At 40.1% G+C, this 18,397-nt stretch overlaps 1 protein-coding gene across 1 annotated transcript; it reads right to left on the bottom strand.

Moving 5' to 3' along the window:
- Positions 1-507: 507 nt before the first annotated feature.
- Positions 508-17,012, bottom strand: LOC146482217 (uncharacterized). Its single transcript, XM_085107506.1, has 2 exons — positions 16,917-17,012; positions 508-7,780 (listed from the first exon to the last, which is right to left on the bottom strand). Exons 1-2 carry the CDS (start codon positions 16,972-16,974, stop codon positions 3,339-3,341), a joined length of 4,500 nt encoding a protein of 1,499 aa, XP_084963632.1. The 5' UTR covers positions 16,975-17,012; the 3' UTR covers positions 508-3,338.
- Positions 17,013-18,397: the final 1,385 nt, after the last annotated feature.

Below are 18,397 nucleotides of genomic sequence, written 5' to 3'. Positions count from 1 at the left end.
TTGACATTTGACGTGGTAAGTTGCAATGATTTTTTGGTGCCCAAGGTACAAGGGCCAATCACGATGCTCGGTTTAACATCAACAAGTAACCGCAAAGTGAGAGTAGCTGTCCTTCGCAGGTTTCATTCGCGCCGTTGCCGCCACATTTTTTTTACCTTGGCAAATCGCAAATCGAGTGTAACTGCTGGTTAACTCGGTAAGCTAAAGCCCAAGTGTGATGTACTGCGGCCGGGATGATCTACCATGGGAAACGCGAGTGTTCCTATAAGGAGTCGAACCTAAGACATTCCGATTACTAGTTCGGATGCTCTACCACTGAACTACAGGAGACCCGGACACACATGACATTCCAATCCTAGAAGTATGCAGGATGTTTCAGTGTCCCATCAACCTAGTTTAACGGCCTTAGCTCCCACGAGTCTCCAGTTGCTCAGTGGTAGAGCATCCGAACTAGTAATCGGAAGGTCTTAGGTTCGACTCCTGATAGGAGCACTTGGATTGTTTTTCTCATAGTATGCCTACGTCATTTACTGATTAATACATCATTCTCATTTAATCATCAGGCTTAAAATATTCCATCACATTATTTCCATTAATCTACATGTTTCAATATTGAGAGACCTTCCGAAAAGAGTTTCAGTCAGGGTGAATCAATCAAAGTCTTGTAATTACGATATCAAGGGAAAGGAATTGTCTATCACTAGTTAATATCTTTAACAATTCAATAACAATGAATACTTCTGTAAGATTTACATTCATAGGGAACTTAAGGCGTATTCGTGTAATACAACGTACCGACAAAAGATGGCGACTGGTACATTTACCCATAATTCTTAGTGTACGAAAACCCTAAAAGCGCTAATAAAAACGCCTAGAAAAGTTCTAAAAACCTCCAACCTAGCAAACACAATGGTGTTAGTAGAGGTACCAATATCGCACAAAACATGTATGGATTTCTAGAGCGGTTTCCAAACCAAAACCAAAGTAATTACTCTAGCCAATCTCAACGGATGTAAACAACACAACGAGCCAATCAGAATTCGAAGCAAATACATGTAACCGGTGGCAAGCGCGGGAAAACGCGTGCGGCCAAAACACGATTGGTTTTGGTTTGGATTCCCATTGGTTGAGAAAGTGGCGCGAGTTTTGTTAACCAATCACAGAGCTAAGTAATTCAAAACCAAAGCAAACGCGAAATTACTTCCGACACTCAATTGAAAACCGCTCTATGAGCCCAATGACTGTTAGGTTCCCAAGGTATGTGGTAAACTGTACGGCCGCCATCTTTTTCCGTGCGATGGATTGGGGGTGTTTACATATGAACTTTTTACCATCTATTTACCATTTTTCACATAAGCCATTTTCATTTCGCTTTACAACAATAATCTAAAATTGTTATGAAGGCAAAGTGACGAGAAACCATTAACATTGCTGGTAAAAAAGATCAAGTTTGAGAGTCGTGTAATTTAAAATATCGAAGGTATAATTTCGTTAACTCCGAAAATTTTATAGACATTTGTATGGAAACCGCGGGCAAGTTTCACCTGTCTTCTTCTTCAAACGTCTGCAAAAAATTCCTTAATTTCAGAACTACATTTTCGCTATTTTAAAAGACAAGACTCTAACTTGGCCTTTTGACTAATTTTAAGGTGCTCCTTCCAGCAGAGCTAATGGTTTTCCCTTACCGTGCCTACATCACAATTTTAAATTAACGTGTTAAAGGTTTGTAGCTGTATGGCGTTTTTCAGCACAAAATTGGCTAAAACTGAAGAGAGCTGATACAACGGAAACAACCCCTAAATATACGCAAGCTAGTATTATTAATTAGCATGTGTATTTCAGCTTTTAACATCTCTTGCCACTACAAATCATTAACAAGATCCTAGCTTTGGCAATTTAGAATTTAGAAAGAAAACAAATAGAAACGTCAACAATTTTAGTACATTACTAAACTTTAAAAAAACTACTATTACTATTATACTATTTAAAAATGCACCCAAAACTCTATCTCGTAACGTTTTATGATTCCCTCATTGGCTCCTAATGAGTTACGATTAATGATACAAATAACCAAAGAGAGCCAATCAAAGATCGAAAGTACTCTCTACTTTTTATGCCAAATCATGACTCACTTTAAAGACATTTGTAGAGTTATGCAACAAGGCTTTCTCGACATAAAAACATGCCTCTGCTTTCACCTCAAATTATATATATGTTATTTTCCGTCCGGGAGGTCCGTATTGGGAGAAAGTTTGCCGAGATCTTGAGTACGTGGTCTCGGCCAGTTCTCAAGATAGAGTGAACAGTTTTTCCTTATACGGAACCACCAAGGACTGCACTAAGGAAAAAATTAATGGAGAGTACGGCCTGTGAACACACACAAAGAAAGTCAATTTACACACGGAGGCTTCGCTTCGAAGTCCAAACCCTTACCCTTTCTACAGGAAAGGCATTATAACCCTTTCGTATACCTTCCATACAAAATTGTACCCCTTTCAGATACCTACAGTAGAAAAACTGCGTCTCTTTTAGGTTCGTCTGTTCTAGATATTTTAAATAACTAGTTGACAATTTTGCCAACACTTTTCTGTACTTCAGTTCGTGAAATCCCCACCCTGAAAAAGGTATCCCTTTCGGTCGAAGCCTCCTCGTATAGTCCATAAACAAGTTTCAAATTCGCTTCATTAAACAAGAACAGATTACCTTATTCTCACTAAATTTCGCGAAAAGTCGAGCGCCATATTTCGCGAGTATTAAATTTCACGATTTTGAGAGAAAATTAAAATTGGAGTGTATTAAATTTCGCGATTTTTTTCTAATCTTTGATGTGAATGTAGCTTTGATCTCAGAACTGACAGACAATTAGAAAGAACCAACAGATGGAAACTTTGACGACTGCACAATTGAGATTTTGAAGAACTTAGCGGCAGAGGACAGTTTTGACAGCGAGAGTGATGCACTGGAAGATAACTGATGGACAAAATCAAACAAAAAAACTCCTAAACATGAAGCTGAGACATGTTACAATAACAGTAATAAAACAACAGCTTGAATTTCATTAAAATTGTATTAAATTTCGCGAGTTTATTCTTCACGTGTCCTATATTTCGCGATTTGTTCAAAATCGCGAAAATCGAGAAATTTAGTGAGAATAAGGTACAACAAAGACAAAACAGAAAACTAATCTAAACAAATAAGCAAACAAAACATTATAAAAGCAACTTTTCTCTGGATTCGCTAATTTCCAAGCACTTTAATATGGAGCACTGCACAATATGAAAACATAAAATGTCTCAGCTTGTTGAATCCAGTATTGGTCTCAACTCGTCATCCTTTTTTCAGCGACACCAACTGAAACAAACCCGACACAAATAATACAACCTACGACAAACCATAACAGTTAGCCGACACAACTGCGATAAAACAGCAGCCACCACAAGAAGACCAAATACGGATGGGACAGCAACAAGAAGGATGATTTCCACTACTTGACAGGCACGCGACCAAGACGAAAAATGATCGTTAAGTGGAACTGCCAACGAAAAGAAAGAAGCAAAGAATACGTTTACAAGGGCCAAGACAACAAGAGACATTAGCGAAACAGTTTCTGCTATGTTAGCAATCCTATCACGAAACGGTTGAGACAAGGCGTGGTGAAGAAGAAAGAAAACACAAAATAAACTCATCAGGAGTAGACGAGTCATTGGATCACTGATAAAGGTCCTCAACACAACCAGGATCAGACGGCGGCCGATCATTACACTTTCCCAGCTCAAAGAAAGGCTTCTGCCATTTTCAGGCCTCTTGAAAGAGTCGTAAAGAACCTTCTCCACAGAAATTCTTGACATCTGGCTTGAGCGCGTGTCGGCGACGGTGGCAGCATTTCTTGCTCCACAAAACAAGTAGACGTACGACCAGTAAAGTAAAGAAGGTAACGGAAAAAAGCAGGCTAGAAGAAAGCTTCCAACAGAAACAGTTCTGTTGTACAGCTTGAGGGAACCCCAAAGCAAGACAAACACAAAAGGTACAAAAGATGTAACAATAAAAACAATCAAAGGGTTTCGCCACCACTGAAAACATTTTTGGTTCCCATCGTAGAACAAGCGCTGCTGTGAGCCGATGGAAACACAGCGCAGCAGATTAAGGCTGACAGAGGCCAGAGTTGTGTATCCTAGCAACACAGTTTGTAAAACGCCGCCAATATAAGGACCGGCAAGTGGGGTTACTTGACCTCGGAACTTGTGAACTCCCCAACTGAAAATATAGTAGGCCCCAATCATGAATAATGTGGCAAACACGTGCGATGCAGAAAATAGCTGTTTTGTTACTGCCGTAAGGCCAGGGAGAGGACAAATGAATCCAGTGGAAGAGAATTTTGGCTGAAAGTTGAACAGTCCGATCAAAGGCTCGATGAATTTAGTTTGAAGAACATGTTGTGCTGAGTCGGAGATGAGGAGAAGGTTTGCTGCCTGGTAGAAGTAAAAGAGAATCTTAAGATAGCCTCGGTCGAAGTTATTTTCAGCCAGATTCGCGGGTTCACGTTCCTTAAACCAAAGGATTTGACGTTCGATCCAATACACAACAGGAGGCTTAAATGTGAAATAAAACGCCATGAGCGAGACGTAAACCAAAATCACGGGCCAAAACCAGTTATCCTTGCACTTACGTGATGGTCTGCAGTTTGTAGAGTAAAGTGTCTCTGTGTAAGTCTCAATACACTTTCCACAAAGTTCACCAGAACGGTTACCCTGGCAACCATTGTATTCAGGAAAGTCTGTTTCCATAGGAGGACGACAATAACCCAAGGGGCACAAGGTGAACGTGAGTGCTGGAGTGACTTTTTCTTTAAATCCCCAAAAGTTGGGTTGGGCGATAATATTTTGAGAGCAATTTGCTCCAAAAGGACATACAAGACATTGAAATCCTGGTACTAATTGGGAGCCGAGTGCTCGACCGCGCTGCAGACTGTAGGAATTTCCTGCGCAAGCTGAACACCTAAACTCAAGAGTTAAGAGTTTAAATCTGCAGGGTACGTTGTTCACGTAAGTTGTGACTTGAGTAGTGAAATTAAAAATTTCCATTTGACTTCCAACGGGACAGTTAAAAGCCGTCATATTGTTGTTTCCAAGATCTATCAGTCTACCGTTTCTTACTTGCATAAGGGGACTGTTACCGCCATAGGGTGTAGCGTCCAATGTCGTATTGTACAGTTTTAGTGCTCCCGAACTTTCTGCGTGGATAAAGGAGGCCTGAGAGTAGTTAACCTGTGGTAGGAGTCGCTCCTTTACGGTTTGGCGGAAAACACTGTCTAGTATAACAAGACTCGCTGATCCAGGCACGGTGTATATATGCCCCTGTTGTGTCGTTGAAAAATTGTCAATGAAAGAGCAATTGTAAAATATTGCTTTTCCATTATTTAAATGCAGAGCGCCACCCGAAACTGCAGCATTTCTCTCAAACGTTGTACTTTCAAACGCCAGATGACTCTTGTAATCCCACGAGGGGAAGTCTTCAGCACTATTGATCTGACTGATCGTATCTTTCTGAATGCATCCTGGATTTTTTAATGTATCTGGAGAGAGTGAAAGGAATATAGCACCTCCAAATTCAGTAAAGACAGTATTATCGATGAAGAGACTGTCTTTTAATTCAAGATGGAGATTTCCAATATGACTCAGGTATAATGCACCGCCGCTGTTTCCACTGGAACAATTACTGAAGGTTGTGTTGAAGATTAAAATAACCGTGGAAAATGAAATTGGAGCCCTTTGGCTAACACATAATGCACCTCCAACTTTCTGAGGTTGTTTTAAGTCCAAAGGAACAAAATTGCCGTCAAAAAGGGAATCCTGCACAAGAAGTAAGTTCAAATCGAAGGTATAAATCGCTCCACCAAATTCATGAGCTACGTTCTGCAAAAATCGACACAGATATATTTTTAAGGTAAAGTTAGAACCGAATGTAGCAGCGCCGCCAGAGCCAACTAGTCCATTCGATTCCATGGTCACGTTTTTAAGAATAACTATGCTGTGGTTATATACTAATATAACAACCGCACCGACGGCATTCTGGCTCACGTTTCCAATGTTGTTTAAAAAGAGCGAGTTTTCTATTGTCACGTTACTTTTTTGTGTCCACTTTTTACCATGGTCGTCAATGAGCAGAGCGCCACCATAATTAGATATAAAAAAGCTGTTATTGATACTCAGCTCTACTTGTGTTTTATAAAAGGCTGCTAATGCTCCGCCAAACACAAATGGGGCGTCCGAAGTACATTCCATGAAAAACGAACTTTCAACATTTAAGAACAACTCGTAGTTTGACTCTAGTTCGAGCGAGGGTAGACCCGAGTATATGAAAACGCCTGCACCTCCACCTCCACCTCTACCGTGTTCATCTATAGCAGTGCAGTTGGTAAACGAGGAGTGCCTCAGCTGCACAGAAGCCTTAACAACATAAATGCAAACGGCACCACCCTCTAAGGCACTGTAAGCATTGTTAAAGTGGCATTTGTTGATGCTGATTCGAAGAAGATCTAGATCGATACTTTTTCTTGATTTACTTCTGTCCTTTGTTGAATATTCAGCATTGTTCCAGACCCAACCGGGTGAATAAATGTAAACTGCCCCTCCTTCTCCATTCGTGGCCTTGTTTCCTGTAAAATTGCTGTCTTGAAAGCTGACGTTATAAACTCTGGTGCATTCGATGTTTATCACCCCACCTTGCGCAGCTGTCGTATTAACAAACGAAGAACCAAAAACAATTAGCTTGTGAAGATCAGTTCCTCTCAACGATATTACTCCGCCATTTCCTTTCACTCTGTGGCCCCAAAAACTGGAGTTTGTAACTTGGAATGAGACATTTGATGCACTGACATTGAATGCTCGTGCAGTTTGACTTGTAAAATTGCTCGAGTTGATGAAAATAAGTACAGAGGACTTACTATTAACGACGAATTCACTGTCACCGTCAATTGTACTGAGAACATCTCGTCTAGGTAATGGGCTGTTTCCATGAAATGTCACGTTGAGAAGGTGGATCTTCTGGTTGCCACCGTCCATCTTTAGAATAAAGAGTCCATTAGAAGTGAACCAGTTGCGAGAAAATCTTACATTTTCGAGGGTGATGTCACAGCTTACAGAATCTTTAGTGTTAGACGATTTGATGAACGAGATACATGTCCCGTTATCTGACAAGACATTTCCCTCAAAAGTGGAATTTGTCAACGTGAACAATACTTGGGTACTCTGTGTTGTGTTATTTGTGCCGTTGAGAGCAATTGAGATACACTGCCTACCTTTAGAAAAAGTAGAATTTGAAATTTGAATGTCCCAACTCATCTTACTACTTTTTACGAACTCCACACCATGTTTACTGCCTTCGAATTTACAGCCATCGATCTTAGCAGAACAGTCTTGGAAGCTTAAAAAACTTTCATTCACGAACAGTCCAGATAAAGTAACATTCATTTGTTCCGCACAGTCAGAACCGTTAAAATCGAAGCCTGTTCCTTCCAAGCATCGAATCTGAGGCATGGGACGGCCATATCCTATCAGAGAGAGACTCTTGTTTATGTAAATTCCCGGATGCTCCGACACTCCTGATTGACAAGTGTAGCGACGTTTGTCAGTGTCCGTCCCATCTAAGTAAATGCTATCCCCATCTGACGCGAGCGAGACAGCACGCCCAATAGTTTCACAAGGGTTTGACCAATCACATGACCAGCTGTCGTTACCCGATGCACTGGAAATGTACAAGTTTCTTCCCTCGGTGACACTTCCTGGAAATTGGCAGAATAGAGAGGTTTGAGAATCGAATCGTCAGTAAAGGAGACGGTAGTATGGAGAACGTAGTCAGACTAAGGGTCACATTGGTGGGATTAGTCTTAGCACAAATAAATAAATCAGTGTAATAATGTAACATGACTGTCGACGCACACCTCACATGAAAAAAATATATATATTGTCCCGAGCAGGAGTTGAACCCACGTCTTAGTCCCCGGATGCTAGTCGGGCGTGATTACCACTACACCATTGAGGCAACCACGCTGGCAACGTGGCGGCCACTTTTCAAAGTGGGTAGTAGCATCATCCGCAGACCATTCCACAGGACGTTTTCTTTTCGAGGTATACGTGTGTTTCATGGCTTCTAAATCCCGAAACGGGATTAGTACAACATCAGTAACAGAAGCATTCCGAAGCCAGGAAAGCCTTAGTACAAATAAATAAATCAGTCTAACACTGTGTAACATGACTTTCGACACACACCTGTTTTTCTTTTCATGTGTTTAAAGTCATTTTATACAGTGTCAGACTGATTTATTTGTTTGTAGTAAGGCGTTCCTGCTGATGCTGTACTAATGCCACCAATGTGACGCGGGTACGATTCCTGGACCCGCCGTCATATATGTGGGTTGAGTTTGTTGTTGGTTCTCGTCCTTGCTCCGAGAGGTATTCCTCCGGGTACTCCGGTTTCCCCATGGGTTCCCCCCTTTCCTCGAAAACCAACACTTCTAAATTCCAATTCGATCTGGAAAGTGTCGCCAATTAACGCTCTGCGCTAAATACATTGACACTTAAATAGAGTGAGTTGTTTTTTCTATTCTATTTTTGAAGAAAAAGATAATAATAATAATATCGTGGTATTTGAAGCAACCTTCTTCGCGTCCCGATACTTAATATAAATATTTGTCTTCCATTCCTTTGTTGTATTCTATTATAATTAAACAAGACACGCAAGAATTTAGGTTGAAGAAGAGTAAAGGGTACATACCATTTTTACTCCAATAAATACAGTTTAAGTTTTTTGCGTTTTTTCTACATCGCTTCGTTTGTCCGTTTTAAAGGCCATATAACGTTTGTAAGTATTATTTTAGCTCGTCATTTCTGCTTATTTTGTTATTTCTATGTTCTTGTCTTTTGGTTCGTCCTTTTGCTGTAGTAACTTTTATTTTCCTTGTTCATTTTTCGAGCAATCGCATCGATTATCGCATATAGCAACGTTTTACCGCATCGTTTTTCTTTATGTAATTAACGAACATTTGACATTAAAGAACAAGATACAGCGCGTTGGAGCAATGGTTTTTTGGCCCCTTCACATGTATTGTATGTGGACCACGCAAGAGGGCGCGCGCGATATCAAGTGAATTTCAAACGAAGAATGAGCTGCAGCCAGTCATAAAAAAAAGCAACGACTTCCATTTCCATCCAATCCATCACAAACTTGCAAGCTATCAGCATTTTTGGCCTTTCAAATTAATACTAAAAATTTACGTCATACCCTGTTTCTGAAGACTGTCTACAAATCGTTAACTGAACACCCCCACAAAACAGTTAAAGGCCCTCGATGTTCCTTCAGGTAAGTTTGGACTGCTTATATTATTACACGTAAAGTTTTTCGAATAACCAGCACTCGAGCACATGTGCATTAAATACACGCCGTAATCTTGTGCGCGGACGTCTGCTACTTCCTTTGAGTTCCGCGCAGACGTTTTGTCATAAATGAAGCTCCATAGGTTGGCGATTTTTGAAGAAATTTACAGCATAAAATATCGAAAACGCCGATATTTCTCATTCGTGGGCTTACTCTACTTTTATATCTCATTTCGTATTTCGCCCCATAAAAGGGGACCCGGAATCTGGAATCCGACATATTTTTGAGTTTGGAATCCGGAATCCAGAGCCTGGAATCCGTAATCCAGTCATTGGAATCCATAATCCAGTCGGAACCCAGTTTCCTTTGTAATCTGGAATATAATACGAGTTTTTCAAAGCCACAACCGACTCCCAGTACTCCGTTTCCTCTCTACCCCTAGGCACCCCCTTCCTCGACCCCTCCCCCAGCACAAAAACAAGCTATTTTTTAAAAACTGGATAAATATAATACCAGGAGCCATAACCCTGGTTATGGCCCCTGATAATACTTATCAATACGGCGTTCCACCTTTAAAAAAAGGACACATGTACAATGCTTTCTTGTTGGGGACCTTCTCTCTTCTGCAAAGGTCTCTTTCGCACTCCAGAGACAAATAAAAAAAAAAAGAGAGGAGCAGAGACAAACAAGGGACTGGCGAGAGTGAAGTGATTCCGTTTTTCTTCCCATTTGCGATTTTTCGCTCCTATTTTTATGAAGGAACCTTTGCGGAGGATCGAGAGAGTTGAAGACCTTTTTGGCTTGTGGCAGAACTGGCAACATTGTTAAATCCTCCAAATCATAAATGGTTAATAAGAAGAAAATCCAGAAAATGTACAGGGGGCACCGCTCATTTCATAGAGAAAAGGGTGTTCTCCAAAAGTTATACCCGTGAGGGAAAAAAACTTTTACTTGGGCTAAAACACGCACATGAGAGTCACGCAGGCCTGTCAACACCATTATTGCCGAGTTAAAACTTTTGGAATCCGGATTCCAGCTGAAATATGGTATCTGGAATCCAGACATGGAATCCGAAATCCAGTCATTGTAATCCGGAATCCATGGTACGGCATCTGGAATCCAAGACCCTCTTGAATTCCTTTACATGGGGAGATACTCTACTTTTATTTCTCATTTCATATTGAATGGTGAATATTTTTTTCCAGCTCTAATGCCAGCAATTTCTTTCATATTGAAACTCCTAGTTTAAATATAAACTTAATCGACTTCATCTTCAAAATAATAATATAACAATAATAATAGCTTTATTGGCACATTCAATCAAAGTGAGTTTTCACAGACCAATTACAATAAAATCTAATATAAACAATTGAAATCTAAAATTTAACGTTTAAAAGTGATAAAACATTACCATATTACTTAAAAACTTAAAATATGCATAATCTCACCTATTAAGTGTCAATGGTTTAGAAACTCGTCAAGGGCACGTCCTTTAATCGCGTTCTTAAAAACATCAAATGACTCTATGTTTGCTAAACTTTCTGGAAGGTCATTCCAGAGCTGAGCAGCCCTATACGAGAAAGATCGCTGACCTGTTGCTGATCTAAAAGAAAGGTTATTAAGAGTGCCTGACTGTAACTTTCGAGAATCGCTGGCCAAGCTTGAAAAATCGAAACTCCTGATAATTTGCCTGAAGTTTACTTTTGGGGAACTATCTTCGAAAATATTATTTGAATGTTCTGGAAATTTTTAGTTTTCGAGAATTTTGGAGAAAACGAAATAACGGGTTTTGCCTCATTAATTATGCAAAAATCTCACTCAAAATTAGCCAAGTTCAATACGCTTGTGTTGAAACAGTACGCAACGCTAGAAAGCGAGGTCGGTTTTGAATAAGTGCATAACTCACCTACTTTCTATCAATGGGACCTATGTAAACTTTTGTAGAACTTTGGAGGGTTTTATGGCTCTTTGAAAAATTGACATTTTGAGGACTTCGCGTTTTGGCGAAAATTGAGTAAGTTTGAAGGTTTAAAATGCATCTTGGTATGTCAGGTATCGACTCGAGAGGAACATTGTGATGAAGCTTGGGTCTTCGTCTTTAATAATACGAAATAAAAAATCTGGGCAATCAATGCACGCGCTGACGAAAACCAAAGTTAGCGAGGCTTCGTTAACAAATTTGCATAATTCGCAACTGTTGAGAAAATGCTATGTTGTGGCGACTCGGTGAAAACATTGACCCAGGCTATCTTCAAATGGTTATTTTACCCCACATTGCATTTGTCTGTTTCTCTTTCTCGTTTAATAACGTGGTAGAAAAGGTCTGGAAAAACAATGCGTGATCGGAAAAGAAAATATTCGTCAAATTCTGGTGGGAAATTTGCATAATGCAAATCTTCCAATAAATCTTTCTGCAAAGGAATCTGATTGGGAAGGTTTCGTTAAGAGACCATTTGACCGAAACACCCCACATATAAGGAGTCAAAACAACGTTTAATAATTCGATTTTAACCAATTATTGTCGAATCTTAACCTTTAAATTAATAATGCCAAACTGATATTCGCTATTGCGTTACCTGCGTCACGTCAGTAGCTGTCGATAAGTCTTAGAATATAAAGCCGACAAACCAACTTGTGCTGCGAAATTGTCAATTACAACAACTAGAAAAAAGACCTTTATTTACTGGCATATGAGTGGTTTTGATAAAAATAAAACGTTTACATGACACTTGAATCACGTTTAAAAGATACATGCTTGTCAAATGAGATGCGAAAGTTGGACACAGGGTCGGTCAAAGTGAATATTTTTAATTAAATCAAGTTTGTTTACTGGAATGCATGCTTTTTCAAATAGCTAGTACAACCTTCTTCAGTGGCCTTCCAAATAATGATCACCCAGAATTTGGTCAGTCAAAAAAACTCTGTTCGTGTTGTTTGATACTGTACCTTCCCAAGTGACTGAAAAACAATGTCAGCTGGCACGCCATATTTTAACGTAATTACTGGTATGAAATATCACACATGCACGGATACACGCTTCAAAACCTGTGTGCCAATTTTCGTTTAACAAAATAATAACCTACCTACAGTCCACATTGGCTGTAGGGCATGCATTTATCTCTGTCGAATGTCAACAACAGAAACACGGGTGTCTCAGTGACACTGTATACACGCAATGTCTACTGCATACATCACAGGTAGCCGAAGCTCTATGACCTTTGTTTGACCTTTATATTTTGATGTCACGATGAGTGTTACGCAATGGCGTAAATCATTTCGGTTTGTATGGGAATTTACGAACGTGTTTTGGAGTCGAAAATATAGGGCATAAATTGAACAAAAATTGCTTACCTTGTCTCCTTGATCTCTTGCCAGTGTTTGTGCGCCATATTTTGGCCATTTTAGTACGATTCCAGTGGGTATTTAAAGGTTTGCTGAACATTTTCCTCGCTCTATATCCTGCTATATATGTCCCCAAAAGGTTGGTCACTTCAGTAGCAATAGTTTTCGTTGCAACGTCAACAATGAGGTCAGTATAAAGTCTGCGTCTCGGACAAAGAACTGCAGACAACGGACTGGGTACAAAAGAGAAACTAAAGTAAGCGATGGACTTTGGACTACGGACTACGGACTACTGACTGTGTTTAAAGGAGAACTGAAGTCTGAAAATCATATCTTTCTTGTATTCATTCTCAGTAAGTTTAATATGTATCAAATCAAGTTTCGGTAGTTGTTTTTGTCCCTTTATTGTTTTTTTTTTTTTTTTAGAAACAAAACAAGGACTAACCCCACTTGGAATAAAATAGTGAAGATCGACAGTGCAAACATAAAATCTTGCTTTATCTCAGCGAAACAGCTGGATTTTTAATACGCGCTGAAGAGAGCCGTCATTTTAGTTTTAAGCGTTCATCTCAGGGTTCGATATGGTGAAAACTGGCGTGATTAAATTCGCAAAAGGATGTTTGATGATCATGATCGTGATCAGCCAATGAGCCCACGTGCACAATCATCTAGATGTCGTACATAGACATGTATGCAGGAGACATTTCGTGTATACAGTGTCACTGAGATACCCGTGTTTCTGTTGTTGACATTCGACAAAGATAAATGCGTGCCCTACAGCCAATGTAAACTGTAGGGCGTGCAGTCAGTCCATAGTCCGTAGTCCATAGTCCTCCTATCCTAATACGAACTTTATGCCCACCCCGTGGTCCGCAGTTCTTCGTCTGCGACTCGTATTTTATAATGACCGCGTTGTTAACGTTGCAATTTATTTCAAAGAATACTATTGCTACCAAAGTGACCACGATTTTGGGGATATATATCTATAGTGCGATATCGTATAGAGAGAGGAAAATTTTCAGCAAACCTTTAAAAACCCACTGGAATCGTACTAAAATGGCCAAAATATGGCGCACAAACACTGGCAAGAGATCAAGGAGACAAGGTAAGCAATTTTTGTTCAATTTATGCCCTTTACTTTCAACTCCAAAACACGTTCGTAAATTCCCATACAAACCGAAATGATTTACGCCATTGCGTAACACTCATCGTGACATCAAAATATAAAGGTCAAACAAAGGTCATAGAGCTTCGGCTACCTGTGATGTATGCAGTAGACATTGCGTGTATACAGTGTCACTGAGATACCCGTGTTTCTGTTGTTGACATTCGACAAAGATAAATGCATGCCCTAAAGCCAATGTGGACTGTAGGTAGGTTATTATTTTGTTAAACGGAAATTGGTACACAGGCTTTTTGAAGCGTGAATCCGTGCATGTGTGATATTTAATTACGTTAAAAAATGGGGTGCCAGCTGACATTGTTTTTCAGTCACTTGCGAAGGTACAGTATCATACAACACGAATTAAGAGTTTTTTTGACTGACCAAATTCTGGGTGATCATTATTTGGAAGGCCACTGAAGAAGGTTGGACTAGCTATTTGAAAAAGCATGCATTCCAGTAAACAAACTTGATTTAATTACAGCGGTTACCAATAACACGCGACCTATCGCCTTAAAAAGACTCCGATAAAGTTGCGTTTTGGTGGACGTCAATCAAAAAAAAAGCCGTTGAAATTGTTTTGAATTCTTAGAACATTTCAAGGCAACAGAACGAAGAAATGGACAGTTTTATCCGCTGACGGATGATAAACTTAAGGAAAGTTGATTTCCAAGCAAGATTATCTAAAAAAATGGGCATTGTTTAGACGAAGCAGTTTTTTTTATAAAACATTTGAAATCGCTACACCTGACAATTAAATCAGCGATGCGTGCAAGTGAGCAAATTATCACGTGCAGTGAAAATCGAATTTTTTTAATTCAAAAATACCTTTTATTTGCGCTTTATCTGGCTGGAGAATCAATTTAAATAAAGTTTACTATATCTTAGCGAGGTAAAATTCTTAGTTTCTTGCAGGGTTACCTTGGAATCTTGTCAGAATTCAACATAATTTCAACGGCTTTTCTTTGATTGACGTCCACCAAAACGCGACTTTATCCGACACTTTTGAATGCCGTAGGTCGCGTGTTATTGGTAACCGCTGTAAAAATATTCACTTTGACCGACCCTGTGTCCAACTTTCGCATCTCATTTGACAAGCATGTATCTTTTAAACGTGATTCAAGTGTCATGTGAACGTTTTATTTTTATCAAAACCACTCATATGCCAGTAAATAAAGGTCTTTTTTCTAGTTGTTGTAATTGACAATTTCGCAGCACAAGTTGGTTTGTGGGCATTATATTCTAAGACTTATCGACAGCTACTGACGTGACGCAGGTAACGCAATAGCGAATATCAGTTTGGCACTATTAATTTAAAGGTTAAGATTCGACAATAATTGGTTAAAATCGAATTATTAAACGTTGTTTTGACTCCTTATATGTGGGGTGTTTCGGTCAAATGGTCTCTTAACGAAACCTTCCCAATCAGATTCCTTTGCAGAAAGATTTGCATTATGCAAATTTCCCACCAGAATTTGACGAATATTTTCTCTTCCGATCACGCATTTTTTTTCCAGACCTTTTCTACCACGTTGTTAAACAAGAAAGAGAAACAGACAAATGCAATGTGGGGTAAAATAACCATTTGAAGATAGCCTGGGTCAATGTTTTCACCGAGTCGCCACAACATAGCATTTTCTCAACAGTTGCGAATTATGCAAATTTGTTAACGAAGCCTCGCTAACTTTGGTTTTCGTCAGCGCGTGCATTGATTGCCCAGATTTTTTATTTCGTATTATTAAAGACGAAGACCTAAGCTTTATCACAATGTTCCTCTCGAGTCGATACCTGACATACCAAGATGCATTTTAAACCTTCGAACTTACTCAATTTTCGCCTCATCGCGAAGTCCTCAAAATGTCAATTTTTCAAAGAGCCATAAAACCCTCCAAAGTTCTACAAAAGTTTACATAGGTCCCATTGATAGAAAGTAGGTGAGTTATGCTCTTATTCAAAACCAACCTCGCTTTCTAGCGTTGCGTACTGTTTCAACACAAGCGTATTGAACTTGGCTAATTTTGAGTGAGATTTTTGCATAATTAATGAGGCAAAACCCGTTATTTCGTTTTCTCCAAAATTCTCGAAAACTAAAAATTTCCAGAACATTCAAATAATATTTTCGAAGATAGTTCCCCAAAAGTAAACTTCAGGCAAATTATCAGGAGTTTCGATTTTTCAAGCTTGGCCAGCGATTCTCGAAAGTTACAGTCAGGCACTCTTAATAAACCAAAGGGGTATTCTTTGAATAGTGGACCGAAGAATCCTCAGCTGAAGGGGCCACTTGAGGAGAAGCTTAGGAATCGCCCGCCACGCCGAGTAGATTGCATTTGAATCGGTACAGCAACTTTCGACTGGACTGGAGTCATTTACAGCCCAGTCACTGTCTGCGTGGCAGGCGGGTGAAAGTACCCTCGCGTGTCTCTCTCTCGCGCGCATTTCTTCGCCAAAACACTCCACAGAGTCACAGTTTAATCTTCGATCGACGTCCTTGCTAGTCTGAAGTGTCAGCCCCACTCCGAAGTGTCAGCCCCTGTCACCCCCCCCCCCCCCCCGATTTCTATTCTGCAGCCTATTTCAATGAGTATTTCTCTAGAAATTTTTCTTATTCACGAGCTGACTCATAGGGCCCTTTGATAGTTGATTTCAACGTAAGGTTGGGTTTGAATCGCAATGCAGGCATACTTAATGTGAATTTCAAAATCTGGTCCGGTGTGATTAAATTTCGTGTCAGTTGAATTACTGCGGGTTCATCCAAATCATAATACCGAACAACGACAAACCATTTACGACCGTAAATATGGTCCAAAAAACGCCCCAAATGCTGCTTTTTCCTTTTCAAAAATTTCGGTGGGATAGCAGTAGATACTTTCTGGCTCTTGAATATAGTTTCCAAATTGTGGTTGGCCGGTTTAGGCTTGTTGCACGTTTCCTGTTTATAATCATGATAATTTGTCTGGAAATTCCTCTGCTGCCGTGCACATGCATATGAAGGTCGGATATCTCATTAATTGTCTGCAACAAAGAGACTGAAAAGACTTACCCTCTACGACGATATACCATAGTAAGTACAGTCCTAAAGCACCGAAATGTTTTGACATGATGCAAATTCAAAGTCATCGATTCAAAACGAAAGCGGTACTCGAAAGTGAAAGTATCGAGCACGCGATATCAGACATATCATGTTGCAGGTAACTTGTCACGCTCTGTGTGAGTTTCGCTATCTGTGACGGAGTTAACAGTCTGATTTCAGTTTTTTCTTTGTTTTGGTTTTTGGTCAGTTTTAAGACGTAATCAATCCTGTTGATAAAGGTTGAGAAAAATGACAGGTACTCCAAGTCTGGAGGGATTTAACGTTGAAGGTTTTGCTTCCATGCTGAAAGTGAAAGGAAGGCTTGCGAAACGAAACGAAATGAAACGCAACAAAATGACGGCTAAACCTTTAGAGCACCACACTAGTCAGATTTCTGTGTGTGATACTCTAAACGAGCAAAAAACCACCGGAAGTGCAGAGTTTCTAAAATTTAAATACATCTGTATTTCGCGAAACGAGCTCTGCAGTGGCGGATCCAGTGGGAGGGTCGGGGAGGTGCGACCCCGCCCCCCCTCCCCTTTTCACATTAGAACCATGGGTGTTTTTTTTGCTACTTGTTTGACACCTAAATTCTTAAATTGCGCCCTGCGCTCGCCTCGTGCTTCCCTTCGCTCGCCTAAACAACGCAAAAAAAATTCCGGTGAAGGAAAGTTTTGCGTGACGTGGACGCGGACGGATGTCTGAATTTGGGCCATCCGAAATCACTGCCACGTGCATTTGGTAGACCACTCGACTCGCGTTGGTTGTTCTACTTTTTGCTGTGCTACAGCGTGCTGACAAGAGCCAACCAGCTCGAAACAGCTGTCCACGGTAGCCACATTCTGTTGATTCTCGGTTTGGTCTCTATCATGTTGCTGTCGTGTTAAGTTTTCTACGCAGTCCGATCAGTCTTGCAAAAATTTGAGTCCAAAAAATAACGCCTGTTCTGCAGGCTAGCAGAAAAGCTACAGTTTTGGCAACAGGACTTATCTACACCGTCCGCTCTTTTTTCTGCGTTAAAGGATTGGCAATACTTTTTGAAAACAGCGCACACCAAAAATTACAACGCATACAGAATATGGCAGCCAGGCTTATAACGGACACAATGAAATTCGATCATATTAAACCTGTACTTTACAACCTTCATTGGCTGCCAGTAAACTATCGTATTCAATTCAAGATCTTGATGATTACTTTTAAGGCGATTCATGGCATGGCTCCTAGTTATTTAAGTAACCTGATCTGTATTAGATCATCGTCTAGGTATTCATTACGCAATAATGATACAATATTTTTAGAACGTCCAAAAGGGGTTATGCGCACGACTTTAGGTGCCCGCTCGTTTCATGCCTCTGCGCCTGCGCTGTGGAACAGCTTGCCTGCGCACATCCGCACGATTGATTCGCTAGCGCTATTTAAGAAATCTCTTAAGACTTATCTCTTTAAGCTAG

Source organism: Pavona decussata, unplaced genomic scaffold, assembly GCF_977016875.1.
Source record: "Pavona decussata unplaced genomic scaffold, jaPavDecu1.1 SCAFFOLD_47, whole genome shotgun sequence".
Classification (NCBI taxonomy): Eukaryota; Metazoa; Cnidaria; class Anthozoa; order Scleractinia; family Agariciidae; genus Pavona; species Pavona decussata.
Note: the sequence above shows the minus strand (reverse complement) of the source record. Positions and strands in the feature narration are given on the sequence as shown.

Excerpts from the sequence above, each read along its gene's own strand:
- LOC146482217 (XM_085107506.1), bottom strand. The coding sequence starts at position 16,974 with ATGTCAAAACATTTCGGTGCTTTAGGACTGTACTTACTATGGTATATC. Across the intron at positions 7,781-16,916 it reads ATGGTATATCGTCGTAGAGG|GAAGTGTCACCGAGGGAAGA; the intron begins GTAAGTCTTTTC and ends GCCAATTTCCAG.